This window comes from Silurus aristotelis (assembly GCF_946808225.1).
Source record: "Silurus aristotelis genome assembly, chromosome: 4".
Classification (NCBI taxonomy): Eukaryota; Metazoa; Chordata; class Actinopteri; order Siluriformes; family Siluridae; genus Silurus; species Silurus aristotelis.
Window position 1 is genome coordinate 35,105,164 of NC_139577.1, and position 24,765 is coordinate 35,129,928.

At 44.5% G+C, this 24,765-nt stretch overlaps 2 protein-coding genes across 5 annotated transcripts; both read right to left on the minus strand.

Moving 5' to 3' along the window:
- Positions 1–91: 91 nt before the first annotated feature.
- Positions 92–11,842, minus strand: trmo (tRNA methyltransferase O). Its single transcript, XM_083538940.1, has 6 exons — positions 11,593–11,842; positions 11,248–11,411; positions 9,918–10,092; positions 9,487–9,644; positions 4,674–5,189; positions 92–495 (listed from the first exon to the last, which is right to left on the minus strand). The coding sequence occupies exons 1-6, from the start codon at positions 11,679–11,681 to the stop codon at positions 275–277; spliced, it is 1,323 nt and encodes a 440-aa protein (XP_083395066.1). The 5' UTR covers positions 11,682–11,842; the 3' UTR covers positions 92–274.
- Positions 11,843–12,433: 591 nt separating this feature from the next.
- hemgn (hemogen) lies at positions 12,434–18,378 on the minus strand. 4 transcript variants are annotated; one of them, XM_083538950.1, is made up of 5 exons: positions 18,073–18,378; positions 14,782–18,004; positions 14,251–14,341; positions 13,271–13,686; positions 12,434–13,019 (listed from the first exon to the last, which is right to left on the minus strand). In XM_083538950.1, exons 2-5 carry the CDS (start codon positions 14,840–14,842, stop codon positions 12,913–12,915), a joined length of 675 nt encoding a protein of 224 aa, XP_083395076.1. In that variant the 5' UTR covers positions 14,843–18,004; positions 18,073–18,378; the 3' UTR covers positions 12,434–12,912. The 4 variants fall into 4 exon arrangements, with proteins under 4 accessions (XP_083395076.1, XP_083395078.1, XP_083395077.1 ...); XM_083538952.1 differs by lacking the exon at positions 18,073–18,378 and having other exon boundaries at positions 14,263–14,341; positions 14,782–17,882; XM_083538951.1 differs by lacking the exon at positions 18,073–18,378 and having other exon boundaries at positions 14,251–14,338; positions 14,782–15,057.
- Between the last annotated feature and the right edge of the window lie 6,387 nt (positions 18,379–24,765).

The window sequence follows — 24,765 nt, forward strand, 5'->3', positions numbered from 1 at the left end:
AACATGTAAATAAGTAATTTTAATTTTTATTATTAGATTATTTACATTTATAAATAAGAGTTAAGTCTAAAGAAAATAAATGGAAACCATATTTCTCTCAAGAGATTTTATTTGAATGAACACAGCAAAAACTCTCTTATTGAGCAAAAAAACAACAACATGATCTTCAGCTTGATTTAAATACTGCGTTAGAAACACACACTTGTTTATAAGATGTTATATTAAAGACTGAAATATGTAATATTGGAGTGGATCTGTGAGAGCAGAAGGTTGATTAAGGCTCTGGGGTGATCACGGGCCGAACGCGCACAACTTCAGCAACGTTGTCTCCGAACCAGCAGGTGATGTGAGCCGAATCCAGACTGAAGAAGAAGAGACGATCGCTGCAGCGCTTCCTCCGGTACACGGACCTCGGATCAGCAGATAAGACTCCCCGGATCGCTGCAGCTGCTTCCTCTGGACTGGATAAAAACTGGAACTTTGGCCTTCCTGTTTCTGATCAAACACACAGCAGCACACAGGAGAACTCATGAGCACGAGACGAGAGATCCGAACTTCAGCTTTGTGTCCTGATATTTACACCTGAACCTGAACCTACAGTCACAGAACACAAAATCTACAGCTGAAACCTGCACATTACTCACGTGATCAGAAACACAGGAACGTGTGTGTGTGTGTGTGTGTGTGTGTGTGTGTGTGTGTGTGTGTTAGACTGATTATTAAAACAGATAATCCAATAGAATGTTCACTTCTCTGTTTCACCTGTAAAGGCTGTATTTGGTTTTTAAAGATAAATCACCATGAAAACCCAGCCATTAGGGGGGCACAAGCCAGTGCACTCTTAGTGCCGGTCCCAAGCCCGGGTAAATGGGGAGGGTTGCGTTAGGAAGGGCATCCAGCGTAAAACATGTGCCAAATCAAATATGCGGATCACAAATGAGAATTTCATACCGGATCGGTCGAGGCCCGGGTTAACAACGACCGCCACAGGTATCATTAACAACAGGGTACCGGTGGAAATTGTGCTACTGTTGTCTGAAGGAGGAGAAGGAGAGGAGGAAGACGTCTACAGAGACGGCAGGAAAAGGAGAAGTGGAGGAGAGTGGAGGTTCGGGTTGGTACTTTAAATGTTGGTACTATGACGGGTAAAGGGAGAGAGGGAGCTGATATGATGGAGAGGAGAAAGGTAGAGATGTTGTGTGTTCAGGAGACCAAGTGGAAAGGGAGTAAGAGCAGGAACATTGGAGGTGTTTAAACTGTTTTATCATGGTGTAGATGGAAAGAGAAATGGTGTAGGGGTGATTCTGAAGGAAGAGTACAGTAAGAGTGTAGTGGAGGTGAAGAGAGTTTCTGATAGGGTGATGAACGTGAAGCTGAAAGTTGAAGGAGTGATGATAAATGTAATCAGTGCTTATGATCCACAAGTTGGCTGTGAGATGGAGGAGAAGGAAAGATTCTGGAGTGAATTAGATGAAGTGGTAGATGGTGTACCTAGGAAAGAACGATTGGTGATTGGGGCAGACTTTAATGGGCATGTAGGTGAAGGGAACAGAGGTGATGAGGAGGTGATGGTAGGTATGGTTTTAAGGAGAGGAATGTGGAAGGGCAGATGGTGGTAGATTTTGCTAAAAGGATGGAAATGGCAGTGGTGAACACGTATTTTAAGAAGAAGGAGGATCATAGGGTGACGTATAAGAGTGGAGGAAGGTGCACACAGGTGGATTATCTTCTGTGTAGGAGATGCAACCTGAAGGAGATTGGAGACTGTAAGTTGTTGGCGGGGGACAGTGTAGCTAGACAGCATCGGATGGTGGTCTGTAGGATGGTTTTGGAGGTGAAGAAGAAGAAGAGGAGGAGAGTGAAGACTGAAAGAAGAATAAGATGGTGGAAGCTGAAGGAGGAAGAGTGTAGTGTGAGATTCAGGGAAGAGGTCAGACAGGGGCTCAGTGGTGGTGAAGAAGTGCTGGATGATTGTGGAACTACTGCAGAAGTGATGAGGGAGACGGTTAGAAAGGTTCTTGGTGTAACATCTGGAAATAGAAAGGAAGACAAAGAGACATGGTGGTGGAATGAGGAAGTGCAGGAGAGCAGAAGGAGAAAGAGGTTGGAGAAACAGAATTGGGATTAACAGAGTGATGAGAAAAGTAGGCAGGAGAACAAGGAGATGCAGCAGCAGGTGAAGAGGGATGTGGTGAAAGCCAAGGAAAAGTCATATGAGGAGCTGTAGGAGAAGTTGGACACTGAGGAAGGAGAAAAGGATTTATACCGATTGTCCAGGCAGAGGGACCGAGCTGGGAAGGATGTGCTGCAAGTTAGAGCAATAAAGGATGGAGAGGGAAATGTGTTGACTAGTGAGGAGAGTGTGTTGAGAAGATGGAGGGAGTATTTTGAGCAGCTGATGAATGAGGAAAATCAGAGAGAGAGAAGGTTGGAGGATGTGGAGATGTGAAGCAGGATGTAGATAGGATTAGTAAGGAGGGAGTGAGAGCAGCGATTAAGAGGATGAAGAGTGGAAAGTCGGTTGGACCAGATGACATACCGGTAGAAGCGTGGAGATGTTTAGGAGAGATGCAGTGGAGTTTTTAACCAGATTGTTTAACAGGATTCTGGAAGGGGAGAGGATGCCTGAGGAATGGAGAAGGAGTGTGCTGGTACTGATCTTTAAGAATAAGGGAGATGTGCAGACCTGCAGTAATTACAGGGGAATTAAGTTGATCAGTCACACCATGAAGTTCTGGGAAAGAGTAGTGGAAGCCAGGCTGAGAGAAGAGGTGACCATCTGTGAGCAACAGTATGGTTTTGTGTCGAGGAAGAGCACCACAGATGCCTTATTTGCTTTGAGAATGTTGATGGAGAAGTATAGAGAAGATCAGAAGGAGTTGCATTGTGTGTTTGTGGATTTAGAGAAAGCGTACGACAGGGTGGAGAGAGGAGTTGTGGTATTGTATGAGGAAGTCTGGTGTGTCAGAGAAGTATGTGAGGGTGGTGCAGGACATGTATGAGGACAGTGTGACAGCAGTGACGTGTGCAGTAGGAACGACAGACTGGTTCAGGGTGAAGGTTGGTCTGCATCAAGGATAGGCTCTGAGCCCTTTCCTGTTTGCAGTGGTGATGGACAGGTTGACGGACGAGGTCAGACAGGAGTCTCCCTGGACTATGATGTTTGCGGATGATATTGTGATTTGTGGTGAGAGTAGGGAGCAGGTTGGGAGAGCCTGGAGAGCTGGAGATATTCGCTTGAGAGAAAGAGAATGAAAGTCAGTAGGAGTAAGACAGAGTACATGTGTGTGAATGAGAGGGAGGGCAGTGGAGGGGTGCGGTTGCAGGGAGAAGAGGTGGAGAAGGTGGAGGAGTTCAGGTACCTGGGGTCAACAGTGCAAAGTAATGGAGAGTGTGTTAGAGAAGTGAAGAAAAGAGTGCAGGCAGGGTGGAGTGGGTGGAGAAGAGTGACAGGAGTGATTTGTGATAGAAGAGTATCTGTGAGAGTGAAAGGGGAAGTTTATAGGACTGTGGTGAGAACTGAGATGTTGTATGGATTAGAGACAGTGGCATTGAGTAAAAGACAGGAGGTGGAGCTGGAGGTAGCAGAGCTGAAGATGTTGAGATGTTCGTTGGGAGTGACGACGATGGACAGGATTAGAAATGAGTTTATTAGAGGGACAGCGCATGTAGGACGTTTTGGAGACAAGGTGAGGGAGGTGAGATTGAGATGGTTTGGACATGTGCAGAGGAGGGACATGAATTATATTGGCAGAAGAATGCTGAGGATGGAGCCACCAGGAAGGAGGAAAAGAGGAAGAACAAGGAGGAGGTTTATGGATGTGGTGAGGGAAGACATGCAGGTAGTTGGTGTGAAAGAGGCAGATGTAGACGACAGGGGGGTGTGGAGACAGATGATCTGCTGTGGCGCCCCCTAATGGGAGCAGCCGAAAGAAGAAGAAAGATAAATCACCATGAAGAGCCGAGACGTCTGTGGGAGAACCGTGCAGAACTTGAGAAAGGACTTTATATACACTATAACTGTAAATACACTTTGTATGTGGACACCAGCCCATAGAATATGTGCTTTCTAAACATCCCATTCCACATGTAGTCTCCATGTGCTGTGATATTGAGCTCCACTCCACTCTGGGAAGATGTTCCACTAGATTTATGTGGAGATTTATTCAGCTACGGGGGTGTTAGTAAAGTCAGGTAGTGATGTGGGTGAGAAGGTGAGAAGGTCCGGGTTGCAGTCAGCGTTCACGTTAATTCCAAAGATGTTCAATAGAGTTGGAGCTCAATAGCAGGAGATCTTCCACTCCAACTTTCCCATGGAAAGCAGATCTTATGGAGCTGCTTTGTGCACAGGGGCATTGTCACGCTGGAACAGGTTTGGGTCTTCTAGTTCAGGTGCATGGAGATATTCATGCTAATGTGTGCCTTTAACTTTGTGGAAACAGTTTGGAGAAGAACCACATATGACTGGGAAAGTCAGGTGTCCCAATACTTTAACAATAAAACCAACATAAAACTGACTGTTCACCTTTTAAACTAATTATTAAATATTATTATTATTATTATTATTATTATTAATAAATACAAACATTTATTTGTGTGTGTGTGTGTGTGTGAGTGAGAGAGTGTGAGTGTGAGTGTGTGTGTGTGTGTGTGTGTGTGTGTGAGAGAGAGACCTGAGCTTTGAGGAGGCAGGAAGTTGCTGAGTTCTCTCTCTGCAGTCGGGGTGAATCTCACACTCAGTGTGTGTACTGGAGGTTTTCTGATCCAGGAAGCGACACTGCTCCTCGACTCACACACCTCTCTCACTTCCGGCTCCACGTCCGGCTCCACGTCCGGCTCCACTTCCGGCTCTTCTGTGGTTGTGTCCATGTGTTTATCTCCAGCACTGTTCTGGGAACACAGTGCCCCCTGCAGGAGAAACTCCCTCAGCTCCTCCAGCACACCTGTAACATCACCTGATCTCTCCTCCTCCACCAGTTGTGAGGAGGAGACCAGCGAGTTCTCCACATCTGCAGGTTCTGCTTCCTCCAGGGCATCAGGGGAGTCAGGGGGCACTTCCTGTAGGATCAGTGTCTCTGTGTTCAGCTCGGTGTGTGTGATGGGAGAGTCGTACTCAGGGATGTAGGGTTTAATATCGAGCACAGGCGTGCCGGAGATCAGATCCACACCTGACAGGTGCAGAACATCACCTGGAGAACAGCAGAGAGCACACATGAGGGGAGGGAAGAACACAAGTGTGTGTGTGTGTGTGTGTGTGTGTGTGTGTGTGTGTGTCAGTCAGAGTGGAGGAGGTGTGTCCTGTGTGTGTGTGTCAGTCTGAGTGGAGGAGGTGTGTCCTGTGTGTGTGTGTCAGTCTGAGTGGAGGAGGTGTGTCCTGTGTGTGTGTGTCAGTCTGAGTGGAGGAGGTGTGTCCTGTGTGTGTGTCAGTCTGAGTGGAGGAGGTGTGTCCTGTGTGTGTGTCAGTCTGCGTGGAGGAGGTGTGTCCTGTGTGTGTCAGTCTGAGTGGAGGAGGTGTGTCCTGTGTGTGTGTCAGTCTGAGTGGAGGAGGTGTGTCCTGTGTGTGTGTCAGTCTGAGTGGAGGAGGTGTGTCCTGTGTGTGTGTCAGTCTGAGTGGAGGAGGTGTGTCCTGTGTGTGTGTCAGTCTGAGTGGAGGAGGTGTGTCCTGTGTGTGTGTCAGTCTGAGTGGAGGAGGTGTGTCCTGTGTGTGTGTCAGTCTGAGTGGAGGAGGTGTGTCCTGTGTGTGTGTCAGTCTGAGTGGAGGAGGTGTGTCCTGTGTGTGTGTCAGTCTGAGTGGAGGAGGTGTGTCCTGTGTGTGTGTGTCAGTCTGAGTGGAGGAGGTGTGTCCTGTGTGTGTGTGTCAGTCTGAGTGGAGGAGGTGTGTCCTGTGTGTGTGTGTCAGTCTGAGTGGAGGAGGTGTGTCCTGTGTGTGTGTGTCAGTCTGAGTGGAGGAGGTGTGTCCTGTGTGTGTGTGTCAGTCTGAGTGGAGGAGGTGTGTCCTGTGTGTGTGTGTCAGTCTGAGTGGAGGAGGTGTGTCCTGTGTGTGTGTGTCAGTCTGAGTGGAGGAGGTGTGTCCTGTGTGTGTGTGTGTCAGTCTGAGTGGAGGAGGTGTGTCCTGTGTGTGTGTGTGTCAGTCTGAGTGGAGGAGGTGTGTCCTGTGTGTGTGTGTCAGTCTGAGTGGAGGAGGTGTGTCCTGTGTGTGTGTGTCAGTCTGAGTGGAGGAGGTGTGTCCTGTGTGTGTGTGTCAGTCTGAGTGGAGGAGGTGTGTCCTGTGTGTGTGTGTCAGTCTGAGTGGAGGAGGTGTGTCCTGTGTGTGTGTGTCAGTCTGAGTGGAGGAGGTGTGTCCTGTGTGTGTGTGTCAGTCTGAGTGGAGGAGGTGTGTCCTGTGTGTGTGTCAGTCTGAGTGGAGGAGGTGTGTCCTGTGTGTGTGTCAGTCTGAGTGGAGGAGGTGTGTCCTGTGTGTGTGTCAGTCTGAGTGGAGGAGGTGTGTCCTGTGTGTGTGTCAGTCTGAGTGGAGGAGGTGTGTCCTGTGTGTGTGTCAGTCTGAGTGGAGGAGGTGTGTCCTGTGTGTGTGTCAGTCTGAGTGGAGGAGGTGTGTCCTGTGTGTGTGTCAGTCTGAGTGGAGGAGGTGTGTCCTGTGTGTGTGTGTCAGTCTGAGTGGAGGAGGTGTGTCCTGTGTGTGTGTGTCAGTCTGAGTGGAGGAGGTGTGTCCTGTGTGTGTGTGTCAGTCTGAGTGGAGGAGGTGTGTCCTGTGTGTGTGTGTCAGTCTGAGTGGAGGAGGTGTGTCCTGTGTGTGTGTGTCAGTCTGAGTGGAGGAGGTGTGTCCTGTGTGTGTGTGTCAGTCTGAGTGGAGGAGGTGTGTCCTGTGTGTGTGTGTCAGTCTGAGTGGAGGAGGTGTGTCCTGTGTGTGTGTGTCAGTCTGAGTGGAGGAGGTGTGTCCTGTGTGTGTGTGTCAGTCTGAGTGGAGGAGGTGTGTCCTGTGTGTGTGTGTCAGTCTGAGTGGAGGAGGTGTGTCCTGTGTGTGTGTGTCAGTCTGAGTGGAGGAGGTGTGTCCTGTGTGTGTGTGTCAGTCTGAGTGGAGGAGGTGTGTCCTGTGTGTGTGTGTCAGTCTGAGTGGAGGAGGTGTGTCCTGTGTGTGTGTGTCAGTCTGAGTGGAGGAGGTGTGTCCTGTGTGTGTGTCAGTCTGAGTGGAGGAGGTGTGTCCTGTGTGTGTGTCAGTCTGAGTGGAGGAGGTGTGTCCTGTGTGTGTGTCAGTCTGAGTGGAGGAGGTGTGTCCTGTGTGTGTGTCAGTCTGAGTGGAGGAGGTGTGTCCTGTGTGTGTGTCAGTCTGAGTGGAGGAGGTGTGTCCTGTGTGTGTGTCAGTCTGAGTGGAGGAGGTGTGTCCTGTGTGTGTGTCAGTCTGAGTGGAGGAGGTGTGTCCTGTGTGTGTGTCAGTCTGAGTGGAGGAGGTGTGTCCTGTGTGTGTGTCAGTCTGCGTGGAGGAGGTGTGGCCTGTGTGTGTCAGTCTGCGTGGAGGAGGTGTGGCCTGTGTGTGTGTCAGTCTGAGTGGAGGAGGTGTGGCCTGTGTGTGTGTCAGTCTGAGTGGAGGAGGTGTGGCCTGTGTGTGTGTCAGTCTGAGTGGAGGAGGTGTGGCCTGTGTGTGTGTCAGTCTGAGTGGAGGAGGTGTGGCCTGTGTGTGTGTCAGTCTGAGTGGAGGAGGTGTGGCCTGTGTGTGTGTCAGTCTGAGTGGAGGAGGTGTGGCCTGTGTGTGTGTCAGTCTGAGTGGAGGAGGTGTGTCCTGTGTGTGTGTCAGTCTGAGTGGAGGAGGTGTGTCCTGTGTGTGTGTCAGTCTGAGTGGAGGAGGTGTGTCCTGTGTGTGTGTCAGTCTGAGTGGAGGAGGTGTGTCCTGTGTGTGTGTCAGTCTGAGTGGAGGAGGTGTGTCCTGTGTGTGTGTCAGTCTGAGTGGAGGAGGTGTGTCCTGTGTGTGTGTCAGTCTGAGTGGAGGAGGTGTGTCCTGTGTGTGTCAGTCTGAGTGGAGGAGGTGTGTCCTGTGTGTGTCAGTCTGAGTGGAGGAGGTGTGTCCTGTGTGTGTCAGTCTGAGTGGAGGAGGTGTGTCCTGTGTGTGTCAGTCTGAGTGGAGGAGGTGTGTCCTGTGTGTGTCAGTCTGAGTGGAGGAGGTGTGTCCTGTGTGTGTCAGTCTGAGTGGAGGAGGTGTGTCCTGTGTGTGTCAGTCTGAGTGGAGGAGGTGTGTCCTGTGTGTGTCAGTCTGAGTGGAGGAGGTGTGGCCTGTGTGTGTGTCAGTCTGAGTGGAGGAGGTGTGGCCTGTGTGTGTCAGTCTGAGTGGAGGAGGTGTGGCCTGTGTGTGTCAGTCTGAGTGGAGGAGGTGTGGCCTGTGTGTGTGTCAGTCTGAGTGGAGGAGGTGTGTCCTGTGTGTGTGTCAGTCTGAGTGGAGGAGGTGTGTCCTGTGTGTGTGTGTCAGTCTGAGTGGAGGAGGTGTGTCCTGTGTGTGTGTCAGTCTGAGTGGAGGAGGTGTGTCCTGTGTGTGTGTCAGTCTGAGTGGAGGAGGTGTGTCCTGTGTGTGTCAGTCTGAGTGTGTCAGTCTGAGTGGAGGAGGTGTGTCCTGTGTGTGTGTTAGTCTGAGTGGAGGAGGTGTGGCCTGTGTGTGTCAGTCTGAGTGGAGGAGGTGTGGCCTGTGTGTGTCAGTCTGAGTGGAGGAGGTGTGGCCTGTGTGTGTGTCAGTCTGAGTGGAGGAGGTGTGGCCTGTGTGTGTCAGTCTGAGTGGAGGAGGTGTGGCCTGTGTGTGTGTCAGTCTGAGTGGAGGAGGTGTGGCCTGTGTGTGTCAGTATGAGTGGAGGAGGTGTGTCCTGTGTGTGTCAGTCTGAGTGGAGGAGGTGTGTCCTGTGTGTGTCAGTCTGAGTGGAGGAGGTGTGGCCTGTGTGTGTCAGTATGAGTGGAGGAGGTGTGTCCTGTGTGTGTCAGTATGAGTGGAGGAGGTGTGTCCTGTGTGTGTCAGTCTGAGTGGAGGAGGTGTGGCCTGTGTGTGTCAGTCTGAGTGGAGGAGGTGTGTCCTGTGTGTGTGTCAGTCTGAGTGGAGGAGGTGTGTCCTGTGTGTGTGTCAGTCTGAGTGGAGGAGGTGTGGCCTGTGTGTGTCAGTATGAGTGGAGGAGGTGTGGCCTGTGTGTGTCAGTATGAGTGGAGGAGGTGTGGCCTGTGTGTGTGTCAGTCTGAGTGGAGGAGGTGTGGCCTGTGTGTGTCAGTATGAGTGGAGGAGGTGTGTCCTGTGTGTGTCAGTCTGAGTGGAGGAGGTGTGGCCTGTGTGTGTCAGTATGAGTGGAGGAGGTGTGGCCTGTGTGTGTCAGTCTGAGTGGAGGAGGTGTGGCCTGTGTGTGTCAGTCTGAGTGGATGAGGTGTGTCCTGTGTGTGTCAGTCTGAGTGGATGAGGTGTGTCCTGTGTGTGTCAGTCTGAGTGGAGGAGGTGTGGCCTGAGCCAGTGTTGTTTTGAGGTCTGACCTGTGATGGAGTGGAGTTTGGCGAGTGTGAGGCCGATGGCGTTGGGGCGGTGAGGACTGCGTGTGGAATAAACTCCCACCTTCTCTCCGTTTAAACGAGGAGGCTTCACTTTAGCTTTATAGCTCATGTGTCCGTTCTTGTGGAAGAGAAAGATAAGCCTGTGAGAGGAACAGAGAAACAACGTGATGATTCCTGTAGTGGAGGTTCTATAAAATATATAAACAACTTTTACATCATCTGTTTTCCTTTACATTTATCCTGAACTGACTCCTGAACTGACTCCTGAACTGACACAGGGTCTTACTGATCCTGAGTCTGAATTTTACGTTAGATCCTGAATTGATCTCGTAAACACTCAAATAACTCACAAATTAATTCCTTGACCAAACACACACACACACACACACACACACACACAAACACACACACACCAGACGTGGGAGTAGTGGTGCAGGCCGGTAAGAGCATGTTCAGGGTTGTTGAACACAGACGACTGAATTCTCAGACAAGCACGAGACGGGCTGCAGACGGTCGGTTGTCTCGGCGTGCCGTTCTTCTGAGCGAAACAGGAAGTGATGTAGCCGATGGGGACGGTGCGAATATGACCTAAAAAAAGAATGGAAGACAGAGTTTAAACCAGGAAACACCCAGGAAATAGTACTGGACCTCTCTCTCTCCATCTCACTTTTCTTTTTTCTTTTCCTTCACTGCACAATTATTTCTGCAACTGTTTCTGATCTTATTAAATCATTGGTAATTATTGTGATAAATCGTTAACATGATCAGTGTCTTCACATAGATGAATATCATTAATTATTAATAATAACATAATAAAAGGTAAATTGAGCAAATGTGTTATTTCAGAAGTATTAAACTGGAAGTCCTTCACAATAATCAGTACCCAAGAAGTAGCTCTCAGTTTCAAAAAGGTTGGTGACCCCTGTTTTATACTTTTTATTTAATTACTTTATTTTTTCTCTCTATATTTCATTTTTCATGTTTAATTAATGGACAGTTGTATAAAGTATTTCACTCCGTATGAAAGTGTATGTGAGAAATAATTTTTTTATTTCAATTTGAAGAAAAAATAGAGCAGCAGGCCAGCGAAGGCGAGTCGAGAAGTTCTGCAGGTTCACAAATCAACCTGTGTGCACACACCTGCATTCACGTGGACACGTGATCTGCTCCGGGTTCATCTCCAGTGCTGGAGATCATGTCCTAATGCATACTATAATAATCAGATGGTCCACCTAGTGCTCATGTCCTGAACTGCAACAGCAATCACCATTACACTTAACAGGACATTACTGCTGTGAGGTTTAACTACAATGCTGTGTGTGTGTGTGTGTGTGTGTGTGTTCCCCTCTTTACACTAATGATGTAAGATAAAAAAAAATATTCAGATACAATATGAAGTAAGTTTCTTGAATGAATGATATCCATGCTGTCTCCTGCATGACCTTCTCACTCACACACACACACACACACACACACACACACACACACACACAACTAAATAACTAAAATAGCTGTTGAAAGTTGGTCTCTTGGGTTGTGTTACTGTAAGCAGACAGATAAATGTGAATGTAAATCAGAGAATGTAAATCAGACTGTTCTGAAGAAACATCTGTGAGCAGGTTCATCAGCCAGACAGAGCTCTCACACCAAGATGAGACTTTAATGGAGTGGAGCATCACAGCAGGACACGGGGGACATGAGGGTACTTCAGTAAAGTGTGTAATCTCAGTGCTTTGTGTAAACCTGTCTCTAATGACAGCTCCGTCCCTGCTGCCCTCTGAGAGGAAGATGATGGTGATTGACGACTCTTTTTCATCATCTGCTGTTTATCCACAACATCTTTCAGCGTGGACTGCAGAGACGACACGTGTTTCCTGTGGGCTCGAACTGAACCCTCCAAGTACTGCCTAAAAACATAACAAACATCAGATCTTCTCCCAGCATGCACCACTGCTCAGGTCTCGTCACTACACATCACACCTGATTAGTGATGGGGTGCCAATACTTTATTCACACTATAGACAGGGTTCAGTCTGTAATGACGCACCTGGACGGTGGGCGGAGTTAACAGGAGTTAAAGCCACATACCTGAGGTTCCGGAGTTCCTTCCTCATCACTGAAACCTGCTGTTTTAACCACTGCACGTGTTCTGAGCAGCTGCACGTGCCTGATGACATTTTACACGATAGTCAACACTTTATTTTACAAATCAAATCAAACAGTTCACGTGTAAAAGCGTTTAATTCTAAAAAAAAACGCTGCCACTCGGAAATTCCCCCTTAATAAGCGCGTTGTATGTTCACTTCCGCGTTCTCGTCAAGCCCCGCCCACATCGTCTAGGATTGGATAGTAAGTACCCCGCCTGCTAGACTAAGATTGGTTAATGCTTTCCCGCCTTCCACGCCGTGTTTTGGTTGGTTCATATTTAAACTCAACGGCGCGTTTTAAACCTGATTGTCCAATCACAAAGCATGAAGGCGGGGTTTAGCCCAAAACGGACAAGAGATGCGGAACTTTTAATGTAAATATTTTATTGTATTTAAAAATCATTGTATTCAGATACAAATTCAAACGCATAAAACACAAAAAAATAAAGAAACTGAAGCGCTAGTTATCACATCCGTTTATTCAGACAGTTCCCGCCTTCTGCGCGAGACTCGGCTAGTTTATATTCAAACTCTGTCCGCTGATTGGATGGTTTCAATCCAACGATCCAATCATAGCGCAGGGGCCAGGATTTAATCAAATCTTATAACTGATAGAACTTTTTTTTTATCCTTTTAATAACAGATATGTTTTTGTCTAACAATGGAGCATTATAAATAAATAAATAAATAAATGAATAAATAAATAAATAAATAAAATGTAAACCTTATTATTTTTATGTTTTGCGTATTTTTTAAATAAAGAAGAATCAGAACAACAAAAGTACAAATTGAATGTGTATCTTTTTATTGAAAATGATTAATTTTGCAAAAACAAAAAAATGTGTATTTCATAGTTTAAAAAAACTTCTTCTTCTTCTTCTTCTTCTTTCGGCTTCTCCCATTAGGGGGCGCCACAGCAGATCGTTCCGATTCGTGATCCGCATGTTTGATTTGGCACACGTTTTACGCTGGATGCCCTTCCTAACGCAACCCTCCCCATTAATCCCGGGCTTGGGACCGGCACTAAGGCGTGTGTAACCCTAATGGCTGGGTTCTTCAGGCTTAAGAAAACATCACAATGAAATAGAGGCGTTAATAAATATACATTTGTTCCTGATCCAAACGAGACATTGGTGAAAACCCGGTGATGAACTATCGGTTCCTTACTTTGGTCTAATTTCTCATTTACAAATTTAATAAAAAAAATTCTAACCAGATAAATACAATGTGATTGTGATATCTGGGATTGGTTGGGGATCAGCTAGATTAAGTTTCCAGGTAGAGATTCAGACTCTGGTGACGCTAACACTGTATCTGAGAAGACTTTAGTCTGTTCAGCGACATCGATGGCTGATGGTTCTTCAACACCTGCAACAAAACAGTGATGTTTTAAAAAAAGAACTGAGATTAATATACTGTAAAAAAGTTATTACTAGCCAAGTGAATTTATACCCCACTGCAACATTCACTTTCTAGACAGACACTTTAACCTAACTATAGATATCCAATTTCAACCATAGAGCTGATCTCCTGAAGGTTAAAACATAAATCTTAACAATATTTCATAATAATCTCAATCTAAATGTAGTAATTTTATAGAACCAGCTGCTGTTTAAGACCTTGATCGATTATAAGTTTATCTTCAGACACTGCTTTGTCTTCATCCTCATCAGGGCCGAGATCTTCAATCAAAACCTCTTGAAGAAGAGCTTCACTGCTGGGCTTCATCTCTGATGGAGTCACATCAGGAGCAGAAAGAGGGATAGGGACAGGAACCAGAGCAGGCATCCGAGGAAGATCCAGAGCCATGTCTTGGGCAGGAATCGAGTCAGAAATCGGAGCAGAAACTGGATCAGGAACAGGAGCAGGAACGGGAGCAGGATGGGGAGCAGTAATCATCTCCTCTGCATGGCTGGGTGTATCTATTTCACCCACATCTTGAAATTCAGGGATTTCTGGGACGTTCTTCCTTGGTCTGCCTTTCTTCCTTGAAACATTGTTTGTCTCTCTCTTTGCTCGCTTACTGCTCTGAGCTCTGTAGGGATCCAAAAAGAGAATTTATTTGAGAAAAAATATGAAGTTTCATGTGTATATGTAGAGTAAAATGATAACAGTTCGGAGCAGAAGTGAAATATTATATTTTATATTGAATTTGACACTGTTTCCATATTCGCCTAATACTTTCAACCAAACAAAACACATGGTACTGCTCTCAGCCAATCAGAACACACTCTACTGCTCTCAGCCAATCAGAACACACACAATACTGCTCTGAGCTATTCAGAATACACTGTACTGCTGTCAGCCAATCAGAAGGTACTATACTGCTCTCATGGGTTTTAGACTGACTGCAGGGTTTATGTAGAATAATGTTTTTTTTTTTTTTTTTTGCCAAATTATCTGAACTCATCCTGAGTTTCTAGTTTCCTACACAACAATTTCCCTTATTTCCAACTGCCACTCTGCCGACTCCTGCAATAATCACGTGACTTTAAAGAAGCAATAGAAATAAAAATACAAAATGTCTATGAAGTGTTTGAGTGTGTGGAATCTGCAATAGGAATGAACCCACACTACACTGCACAGGCACTAAATTTACCCATAAACCCACTGGTTAGTCGCTCGCTCCTCCGCTTCGGCTTTCCTCTTCCTCAGCAGATCTCGATCCCGGAGCCGGCGTCCGATCCCTGCTGGAGAAACACCGATGATGATACAGATTCACAGCAAGAAATAGATCTCTATGCGATGAGCTAATTAGCAGCTAGCATATAGCACAGCACATTGATAAAAAAGCCCGAGGTCGAGATCGACAAAGTGTGTATGTGTTCTAGCAACTTGGGATGAAGCCTGGAAATGGCTGACGTTGTAATAAATGCAGGTTGTAGCATGCGTTCGTGAAGGAGGCTGAAGATTAAAACGTGTGTTAAAAGGCGACTTGATTACAGAAATGACTGCAGTTAGTAAAGAAACACCAGTGAGTTTTTCCGCAACGTCGAACGGAAATCATTTACTGCGGTTAATTAGGAGATAAACCAGCAGTGAGATGGTGGTAATGACACCGTTATCATACTGCGGTCACTTTAATGACACGAGAAGAAACTGGTGAATAAACTCGGGACGTATTTCTTACCTTGTTCATCGTCTGGGACTTTCACTTCCACGAGAACTTTCTCCTCGAACGTCTCCTCCATTTTGTCGCTCGATCAAACGCATAAAAGTGCAAGTGAATGTGAGCGGCTGAAGAAAAGCACTGTGGCTCCTGCCCCCTGAGAGCAGAGTTATCAGGCTAAACATTAACGCTGAGCTGGTGGAGTTCGTGCAACGCCACTCTTATCTTATTTGCAAAGGAGGAGGACTTGGCACAGAATTCAGAAAAAAGCGGGTCATGGTGTTGCCACTGATGGTAATGGAATGGTGTGTGTGTGCGCGTGTGTGTGTGTGTGTGTGTGTGTGTGTTTGATTATACAGAATTCCCTGTAATGTTTTTTATAATTTCTCAGTGTTTGTAATAACAGACAGGAGCTGACGCTGCATGACGGTGAAGAGCGTTAATGTAATCACGTGTACACGTTTCAGGGCATGCTGGGACAGAAATATAATTCACCACCTGATGGTTCCATATGGTCCTGCTAACAAATACACGTTTTAACGCCACTCTTTCCACATCATCAACTGATTTCTTCTTCATTTTGAAGGAAACTTTTACAGGACTTGGGATTAACAACTGGTCTCGTTTGTTCATCAATGCAACGTGTTTCGTTTGAAAAGCGTAACATTTTACGTACAGAATGATACGTACGCCCCGCCCCCTTTCTCCATATCTCACACTGTTAATCATGTGACGCGGTTTTTCCGCCTGAGAGATGTCCTGCAGCAACGTCTCTGCTTTCTGTCACACTGAATGGAGAATCTTTCAACCTCATCAATGTGAAAAAGTTTGTGTGTGTGTGTGTGTGTGTGTGTTTTCTATTCTAAATCAATTGAGATTCCAAAAGAAGATTCAGTATGAAAAACCCAGAATGGTTCTATGTGGAACCTAAGAACAGATGGTTCCTTTTCCAGAAGTAAAAAGAACCAGAAGAAAAAAAAAATTCCAGTAATCTGTAATGTGTGAAGTTTGTGGTATTCATGGTTCTGATGGGATTATAGGTTCTGCTGAGAACCTTGACGGTACTGTGGTGTAACCTGACAAATAAAGATCATCTTCTACCAACTCAGAGAAGCATCACGAGCACACAAAAACAAGCTTTTGTCTTCTGAAGGCACTGAGGTTTATATTTCTATGACATTCAATATATCTACATTGTTTAGATCTACACTATTCTGCTTCCAACTTTTTGAGGCCCACACACTTCTAATCTGAGGCCTACAAGCTGTTATCCCAACATCTACAATCTCCAGATCCTTTCCAAAACTATTATTACTACATTTATGATGCCTACAATCTATCACTCTAAAGTGTCTAAAGGTTCATGATCATGTCTTCTTAACTACATACTCTACAAGGTCCTACTCCTACAACGCTCAGGTAGGTTCCTACACCTGTTCTGAGATCCAGCAGCTCCTCATCCCAGCTGTATAAGCTCCAGCTGCTATTCTAAGGTCTACAAACTCATACTTTTGTTTAAAGGTCTTCAAGCTTCTTCTCCTACAACAATGTCGTCTACAACCACCTAATTCTGTTCCCGAATCTACAAGCTCCTACTCTTGTTCAGTGGTCCACCAGCTCCAGTTCTTCTCCTGAAGCCCATATTTCTATGTTTCTAGGATCTACAAAATGCTACCCCATGCTTGGCCTGCTGAGGAAACTTCGACCAAATACTTTCATAATGCTGTGAAATAAAAGTAATTGGACTGGTACCATCAAAAGTAACAGCAGTGCTGGTCAGATGAACAGGTTCTTCACTAAAATGAAGCTTGGTTCCTCTGACTGCGGGATTACAGTTCTGTTGGGTTCTACCCTCTGGACTACACAGCCAAAATACCACCAATCCACAGTCACAAACTTGCCCCTGTTACTGAACCCAGAAACCTTAACTATGAAGATCTCCTTGAGGGTGTAGGACAGGGTGTGGTTTTCAAACACATGGTCTCTCTCTTGCTCGCTCTTTGTCTCTTTCTGTCTCTTATCTCCTGTCCTCCGTCTCTGGGCGTGTCTCAATCTTCACGCTGCACACTACAGCTGCTGAACTTCCACAGTGAACTCATTCTTCTCACACGTTTCTCTGAACTGCAGTTCCAGCTATTAATTACTGTTGATTTCAAATACAGTGGTGTGAAAAAGTGTTTGCCCCCTTCCTGATTTCTTATTTTTGTGCATGTTTTTCACACTTTAATGTTTCAGATCATAAAACTAATTTAAATATTAGTAAAAGAGAACACAAGTGAACACAACATGCAGTTTGTGCAAACCTGTTCACAATCAAGATCTCTCTTAAATAGGACCTGCCTGACAAAGTGAAGTAAACCAAAAGATCCTCAAAAGCTAGACATCATGCTGAGATCCAAAAAAATTCAGAAATGAATGAGAAAGAAAGTCATTGAGATCCATCAGTCTGGAGAAGGTTCTAAAGCCGTTTCTAAAGATTTGGGACTCCAGTGAACCACAGTGAGATCCATTATTCACTAATGGCAAAAACATGGAACAGTGGAGAACCTTCCCAGGAGTGACCAGCTGACCAAAATTCCCCCAAGAGCACAGCGATGACTCATCCAAGAGCTCACAGAAGACCCCACAACAACATCCAAAGAGCTGCAGGCCACACCTGCCTCAGTTAAGGTCGGTGTTCATGACTCCACCATAAGAAAGAGACTCAGCAAAAATTGTCTGCATGACAGAGTTCCAAGACCAAAACCTCTGCTGAGCAAAAAGAACATAAAGACTCGTCTCAGTTTCCCAGAAAACATTTGGATGATCCTCAAGACTTTTGGGAAAATACTCTGTTGACTGACGAGACAAAAGTTGAACTTTTTGGAAGGTGTGTGTCCCATTACGTCTGGTGTAGAAGTAACACCGCATTTCAGAAAAAGATCATCATACCAGCAGTGAAATATGGTGGTGGTAGTGTGATGGTCTGGGGTTTTGCTGCTTCAGGACCTAGAAGACTTCTTGTGATAAATGAAACCATGAATTCTGCTGTTTACCAAAAATTCCTGAAGGAGAATGTCCTGCCATCTGTTCATGACCTCGAGCTGAAGCAAACTTGGGTTCTGATCCAAAACACACCAGCAAGTCCTCCTCTGAATGGCTGAAGAAAAACAGAATGAAGACTTTGGTCTAGTCAAAGTCCTGACCTGAATCCTATTGAGATGTTGTTGCATGACCTTAAAAAGGGGGTTCATGCTGGAAAACCCTTTAATGTGGCTGAATTACAACAATTCTGCAGAGACGAGAGACAAAATTCCTCCACAGCGCAGAAACAGACTCAGTGCAGGTTTTCACAAACACTTGACTGCAGTTGTTGCTGCTGAGGACGGCCCAAGCTGTTATTATGTTTAAAAATACTTTTTCACACTCAATAATAATAATAATCCTCATTTAAAAACTGCATGTTGTGTTCACTTTTACTAATATTTAAATTAGTTTGATGATCTGAAACTTCAGTGTGAAAAAAAAAATAAAAATCATGAAGGGGGCAAACACTTTTACACACCACTGTATACTACTAAGCACCATCACAATAACACACACACTCACAATAACACGCACACACATACACACATACATACACACTCACTCTCTCTCACACACACACACACACACACACACACATATTAGTGACACACACATACATATTAGTGACGTATTCACATCACTAATAAACCTGTTCATCTGCTCAAATAATCCAGTTAGAGTAATAAAACACACTCAGTATTGTGTACATCCAAATCCGTTATACATGTTTGTGTTAAAACATCATCTCAAACCTGATCTCTTCACCAGAATTCCAGAGTGAGTGTGATGTGTTCATGTCTTACAAATAAAACACTGAAATAATGATATCATGTGTTTCCAATCACAGATTAGATTTCTGTCCAATCATACGAGAGTTAAAAAACACCATTGAATACACAGCTAACTGTAAAACAACATGAGTACATTTACTTCATTTCAGTTGTTGTTTATTCGACCGAACTGAAAATGTTTAATATATAAATATTAAATACAATATTTAATAATAATAATAAATAATATACAAACCCGATTCCAAAAAAGTTGGGACACTGTACAAATTGTGAATAAAAACAGAATGAATGATGAAGTTTCACATTTCAATATTTTATTCAGAACACAACATAGACGACATCTCAAATGTTTACACTGAAAATGTCTTATTTTAAGGGAAAAATAAGTTGATTTTGAATTCCATGGCATCAACTCATCTGAAAAAAGTTGGGACAAGGCCGTGTCTCCACTGTGTGGCGTCCTCTCTTCTTTTTATAACAGTCTGTACACGTCTGGGGACTGAGGAGACAAGCTGCTCAAGTTTAGGAATAGGAATGTTCTCCCATTCTTGTCTAATACAGGCTTCTAGTTGCTCAACTGTCTCAGGTCTTCTTTATCGCATTTTCCTCTTTATGATGCACCAAATGTTTTCTCTGGGTGAAAGATCTGGACTGCAGGCTGGTCATTTCAGTACCCGGATTCTTCTTCTACACAGCATGATGTTGTAATTGATGCAGTATGTGGTCCGCCATTGTCATGTTGGAAAATACAAGGTCTTCCCTGAAAGAGACGACGTCTGGATGGGAGCATATGTTGTTCTAGAACTTGGATATACAATTCAGCATTGATGGTGCCTTTTCAGATGTGTAAGCTGCCCATGCCACACGCACTCATGCAACCCCATACCATCAGAGATGCAGGCTTCTGAACTGAGCACTGAGAACAACTTGGGTTGTCCTTGTCCTCTTTAGTCCGGATGACATGGGGTCCCAGTTTTCCAAAAATAACTTCAAATTTTGATTCGTCTGACCACAGAACAGTTTTCCACTTTGCCACAGTGCATTTTAAATGAGCCTTGGCCCTGAGAAAACACCTGAGCTTCTGGATCATGTTTAGATACGGCTTCTTTTTTGACCTATAGAGTTTTAGCCGGGGACGGTGAATGGTGCGGTGGATTGTGTTCACCAACAATGTTTTCATTTTCATTACAGTAACATTCCTGTATGTGATGCAGTGGCGTCTGAGGGCCCGAAGATCACCGGCATCCAGTATGGGTTTCCTGCCTTGACCCTTACACACAGAGATTGTTCCAGATTCTCAGAATCTTTGGATGATATGATGCACTGTAGATAATGAGAACTTCAAACTCTTTGTAATTTTTCTCTGAGAAACTCCTTTCTGATGTTGCTCCACTATTTCTCACCACAGCATTGGGGGAATTGGTGATCCTCTGTCAGTTGATCTAATAAGTTGAAAATTGGTCCTCCAGCTGTTCCTTATATGTACATTTCACTTTTCCGGCCTCTTATTGCTGCCTGTCCCAACTTTTTTTGGAATGTGTTGCTCTCATGAAATCCAAAATGAGACAATATTTGGCAGGACATTTCAAAATGTCTCAATTTCAACATTAGATATTGATCAATATTCTATTGTGAATAAAATATAAGTTTATGAGATTTGTAAATTATTGTATTCCTTTTTTATTCACAATTTGTACAGTGTCCCAACTTTTTTGGAATCAGATTAGTATATATAATAATAAATTAATCTATTGTAATACCGCTATATAACATTGTTATTTTAAACTATTTATTTTATTGTAATTAAGTAGTTTAATTATAATGTAATTAATATTATTGTGTATTGTTTATAGAATTATAATGTTTAAAAAATATATATATATATATAATACATTATTTTTTCAATGAATTGCATTGGCTGCTCTTTCCCCGCTAAAAAGTGAGCTGCAGAGCAGGTAGAGCAACACACACACACACACACACACACACACACACACACACACACACACACACACACAGTATCTGACAAACGTAAATACACCCCTCACATTTCAGCAGTCATTTCAGTATCTTCTCAATGAACAAAGCTATAGAACTGAAACGTGGATGTATTTTAGAGTGTCAGTGTGCAGGTTGTGTATCAGTACTGATTTACTGTCCTCTAAAAATAACAACATACAACATTATTATCTAAATAACTGTAACTAAAGTGAGTCCACCCTCAGTGAACATGTCAAACTGTGTCCATAAAGTGTGAATATTGTGTGTGTGTGTGTGAGCACCATTATTCAGCCCAGTTTCTGAAGGAAGAGCATCATGTTCTGCTTCAGAATTTCACAGTACATGTTGGAATCCATGAAAGTCTAGCTCTTCAGTACCAGCAGCACTCATGCAGCCCCAGACCATGATGCTGCCACCACCATGCTTGACTGAAGGCAACACACAATTTTCCTAGTGCTCCTCACCAGGGTGTCGCTACACATGCTGGACATCATCTAAACCAAACAAGTTTATCTTAGTCTCATCAGACCACAGGACATGGTTCCAGTAATTCATGCTCTAGAACAGGTTCTTCAGCAAACTGTTTGAGTTTTTTTTTTTTTTTTGTGAGCAGCTTCAGAAGAGTCTCCTTCTGGGACCAACTTGTTGCGGTGTGTGGTGTACGGTCTGAGCACTAATGACTGGATCTTCTGCTTCTGCAATCTCTAAAGCAGTGCTGCAGCGCTCATGTGTCTTTTTTTAAAGTCAGCACCTGACGCACAGCACAAGAACTCGACTTCTCTGATGGACCCTTGGGAGGTCTGTTCTGAGCGGAACCCGTGTAGGAAAACCTCTGTATGACCCTGAACACTGTACTGTAACTCAGTTTGAGGGTGATACTGATCTTCTAACAGCCTCAGCATCTTTGTGGAGAGAAACAATTCTAATTCTCACATCCTCAGAGACTCGTCACCATGAGGTCCATGTAGAACATCCAGTGGTCAGTGTGAGAGAATCGACTCAAAGCACCAGATTGTAACTGCTCTAATACAAGATACACAAATTGCTCTGGTTCTGTCAAGCAGCAAAAACATGAACATGATGAATAGAACATGTGGATTTGCAGGTTTACACCACGTTAAGCTGTTATCACTGAGGGTGGACTCACTTTAGTTACAGTTATTTAGATAATAATGTTGTATGTTGTTATTTTTAGAGGACAGTAAATCAGTATTGATACACAAACTGCACACTGACACTCTAAAACATATCATATAGTTTCAATTCTATATTTTGTCCTTTAAGGAGATTATAATAAAATGATTGCTGAAATATGAGTCATAATATTAGTCTCCCCCTAGTGGCTGTGTGCAGTATATTTTTAATGTAACATTAGCAGCTCTAAATAACATTTCATTTACAGTTTTATACAAGGTGTATGGCTTCTACTACTATTACAACACACACACACACACACACACACACACACACACATCCTTATACCGGATGATTCCCTCCTCCTCCTCCCACAAAAAGCTAGTGTCCATGTCTGCAACAAACACACAGCGACTCTGTTCACGATAGTAGTTATTCTCTATGTCAGAGGAAGTAATGCACTCTGTATATTACCCATAATGCACCGTTTATGGGTGTATAATGAGTGCTTAAACACAATTGTTGGTGTTTCTAGCTGATTTGCAAGTTTTATTTCTCTTTACTGACTAAAAGAGTACCCGAGTTCCCAACAGCCGATCACTGATCAGAAATTCTTCCCTTTAAATAGAACACGTAATACTGTGCAAAAAAAAATATGGTAACTGTTTGAGAAGAAATGAGCTGTTTCTAGTATTAAATGTTGGAACACAGAGCTTGAGGTCAGATGGGTCCAGTGTCTGGGTCTCGGAGGCACTAATCTAATACACTGTATAAACAGCACGTGTTTGCATTATGACAAAACAAAAACTATTCACTGTTTTACACTGAATAAAAATTCCAAACAGGAAGAAATATTAGTGTTACGACCCCGTCTGGGGTTAGACTGCACAGAGTACCTCATAAAATCATCAACTACATCTTATTCTGTATTTCCATCTCCTTACACTAATTTAGTGTATTTAATATTTCTACTTCATCTTTTATGTTTACATGGATTTAAACTGATACTGTGGCTTTTTGAGGCATTTCTCAGCCTGCAGGTTTATTGTGTATTTGTGTTTATACCAAAGCATGGATGAAAGCTGTAATCTGATTGGTCAGCTGGTGTTAGTTATTGTTGTATAAGCTCATGACAGGTGTAGTGTGACTAGTTCTGATGTTTTCATGGTAATGAGAGAAAGAGAGAAAGAGAGAGAGAGAGACATCCTCTTTACATCTTCATCTTCTTCATCTTTCGGCGTCTCCTATTAGGGGTCTCCACAGCGGATCATCCGTCTCCATACACCTCTGTCCTCTACATCTTCCTCTTTCACACCAACTACCTGCATGTCTTCCCTCACCACATCCATAAACCTCCTCCTTGGTCTTCCTCTTTTCCTCCTTCCTGGTGTCTCCATTCTCAGCATTCTCCTACTGATATACCCCATGTCCCTCCACTGCTCTCCCTCTCATTCACACACATGTACTCTGTCTTACTCCTACTGAATTTCATTCCGCTTCTCTCCAGCGTGTACCTCCACCTCTCCAGGCTCTTCTCCACCTGCTCCCTACTCTCACCACAAATCACAATATCATCCGCAAACATCATAGTCATCATATTTGCTTTGGCACATGTTTTACGCTGGATGCCCTTCCTAACGCAACCCTCCTCATTTATCCGGGTTTGGGACCGGCGCTAAGAGTGACCTGACTTGTGTAACCATAATGGCTGGGTTACTGTACACTCTTTACATAACCCTGTATAGAGGACACGAGGGGTAGATGTACACCGTACACTCTTTACATAACCCTGTATAGAGGACACGAGGGGTAGATGTACACCGTACACTCTTTACATAACCCTGTATAGAGGACACGAGGGGTAGATGTACACCGTACACTCTTTACATAACCCTGTATAGAGGACACGAGGGGTAGATGTACACCGTACACTCTTTACATAACCCTGTATAGAGGACACGAGGGGTAGATGTACACCGTACACTCTTTACATAACCCTGTATAGAGGACACGAGGGGTAGATGTACACCGTACACTCTTTACATAACCCTGTATAGAGGACACGAGGGGTAGATGTACACCGTACACTCTTTACATAACCCTGTATAGAGGACACGAGGGGTAGATGTACACCGTACACTCTTTACATAACCCTGTATAGAGGACACGAGGGGTAGATGTACACCGTACACTCTTTACATAACCCTGTATAGAGGACACGAGGGGTAGATGTACACCGTACACTCTTTACATAACCCTGTATAGAGGACACGAGGGGTAGATGTACACCGTACACTCTTTACATAACCCTGTATAGAGGACACGAGGGGTAGATGTACACCGTACACTCTTTACATAACCCTGTATAGAGGACACGAGGGGTAGATGTACACCGTACACTCTTTACATAACCCTGTATAGAGGACACGAGGGGTAGATGTACACCGTACACTCTTTACATAACCCTGTATAGAGGACACGAGGGGTAGATGTACACCGTACACTCTTTACATAACCCTGTATAGAGGACACGAGGGGTAGATGTACACCGTACACTCTTTACATAACCCTGTATAGAGGACACGAGGGGTAGATGTACACCGTACACTCTTTACATAACCCTGTATAGAGGACACGAGGGGTAGATGTACACCGTACACTCTTTACATAACCCTGTATAGAGGACACGAGGGGTAGATGTACACCGTACACTCTTTACATAACCCTGTATAGAGGACACGAGGGGTAGATGTACACCGTACACTCTTTACATAACCCTGTATAGAGGACACGAGGGGTAGATGTACACCGTACACTCTTTACATAACCCTGTATAGAGGACACGAGGGGTAGATGTACACCGTACACTCTTTACATAACCCTGTATAGAGGACACGAGGGGTAGATGTACACCGTACACTCTTTACATAACCCTGTATAGAGGACACGAGGGGTAGATGTACACCGTACACTCTTTACATAACCCTGTATAGAGGACACGAGGGGTAGATGT

Excerpts from the sequence above, each read along its gene's own strand:
- hemgn (XM_083538950.1), bottom strand. The coding sequence starts at position 14,842 with ATGGAGGAGACGTTCGAGGAGAAAGTTCTCGTGGAAGTGAAAGTCCCA. Across the intron at positions 13,687-14,250 it reads ACTAACCAGTGGGTTTATGG|AGCTCAGAGCAGTAAGCGAG; the intron begins GTAAATTTAGTG and ends GGATCCCTACAG. Across the intron at positions 13,020-13,270 it reads TAAACTTATAATCGATCAAG|GTGTTGAAGAACCATCAGCC; the intron begins GTCTTAAACAGC and ends GTTTTGTTGCAG.
- trmo (XM_083538940.1), bottom strand. The coding sequence starts at position 11,681 with ATGTCATCAGGCACGTGCAGCTGCTCAGAACACGTGCAGTGGTTAAAA. Across the intron at positions 11,412-11,592 it reads AAGGAACTCCGGAACCTCAG|GCAGTACTTGGAGGGTTCAG; the intron begins GTATGTGGCTTT and ends TTATGTTTTTAG. Across the intron at positions 9,645-9,917 it reads CACCACTACTCCCACGTCTG|GCTTATCTTTCTCTTCCACA; the intron begins GTGTGTGTGTGT and ends TTCCTCTCACAG.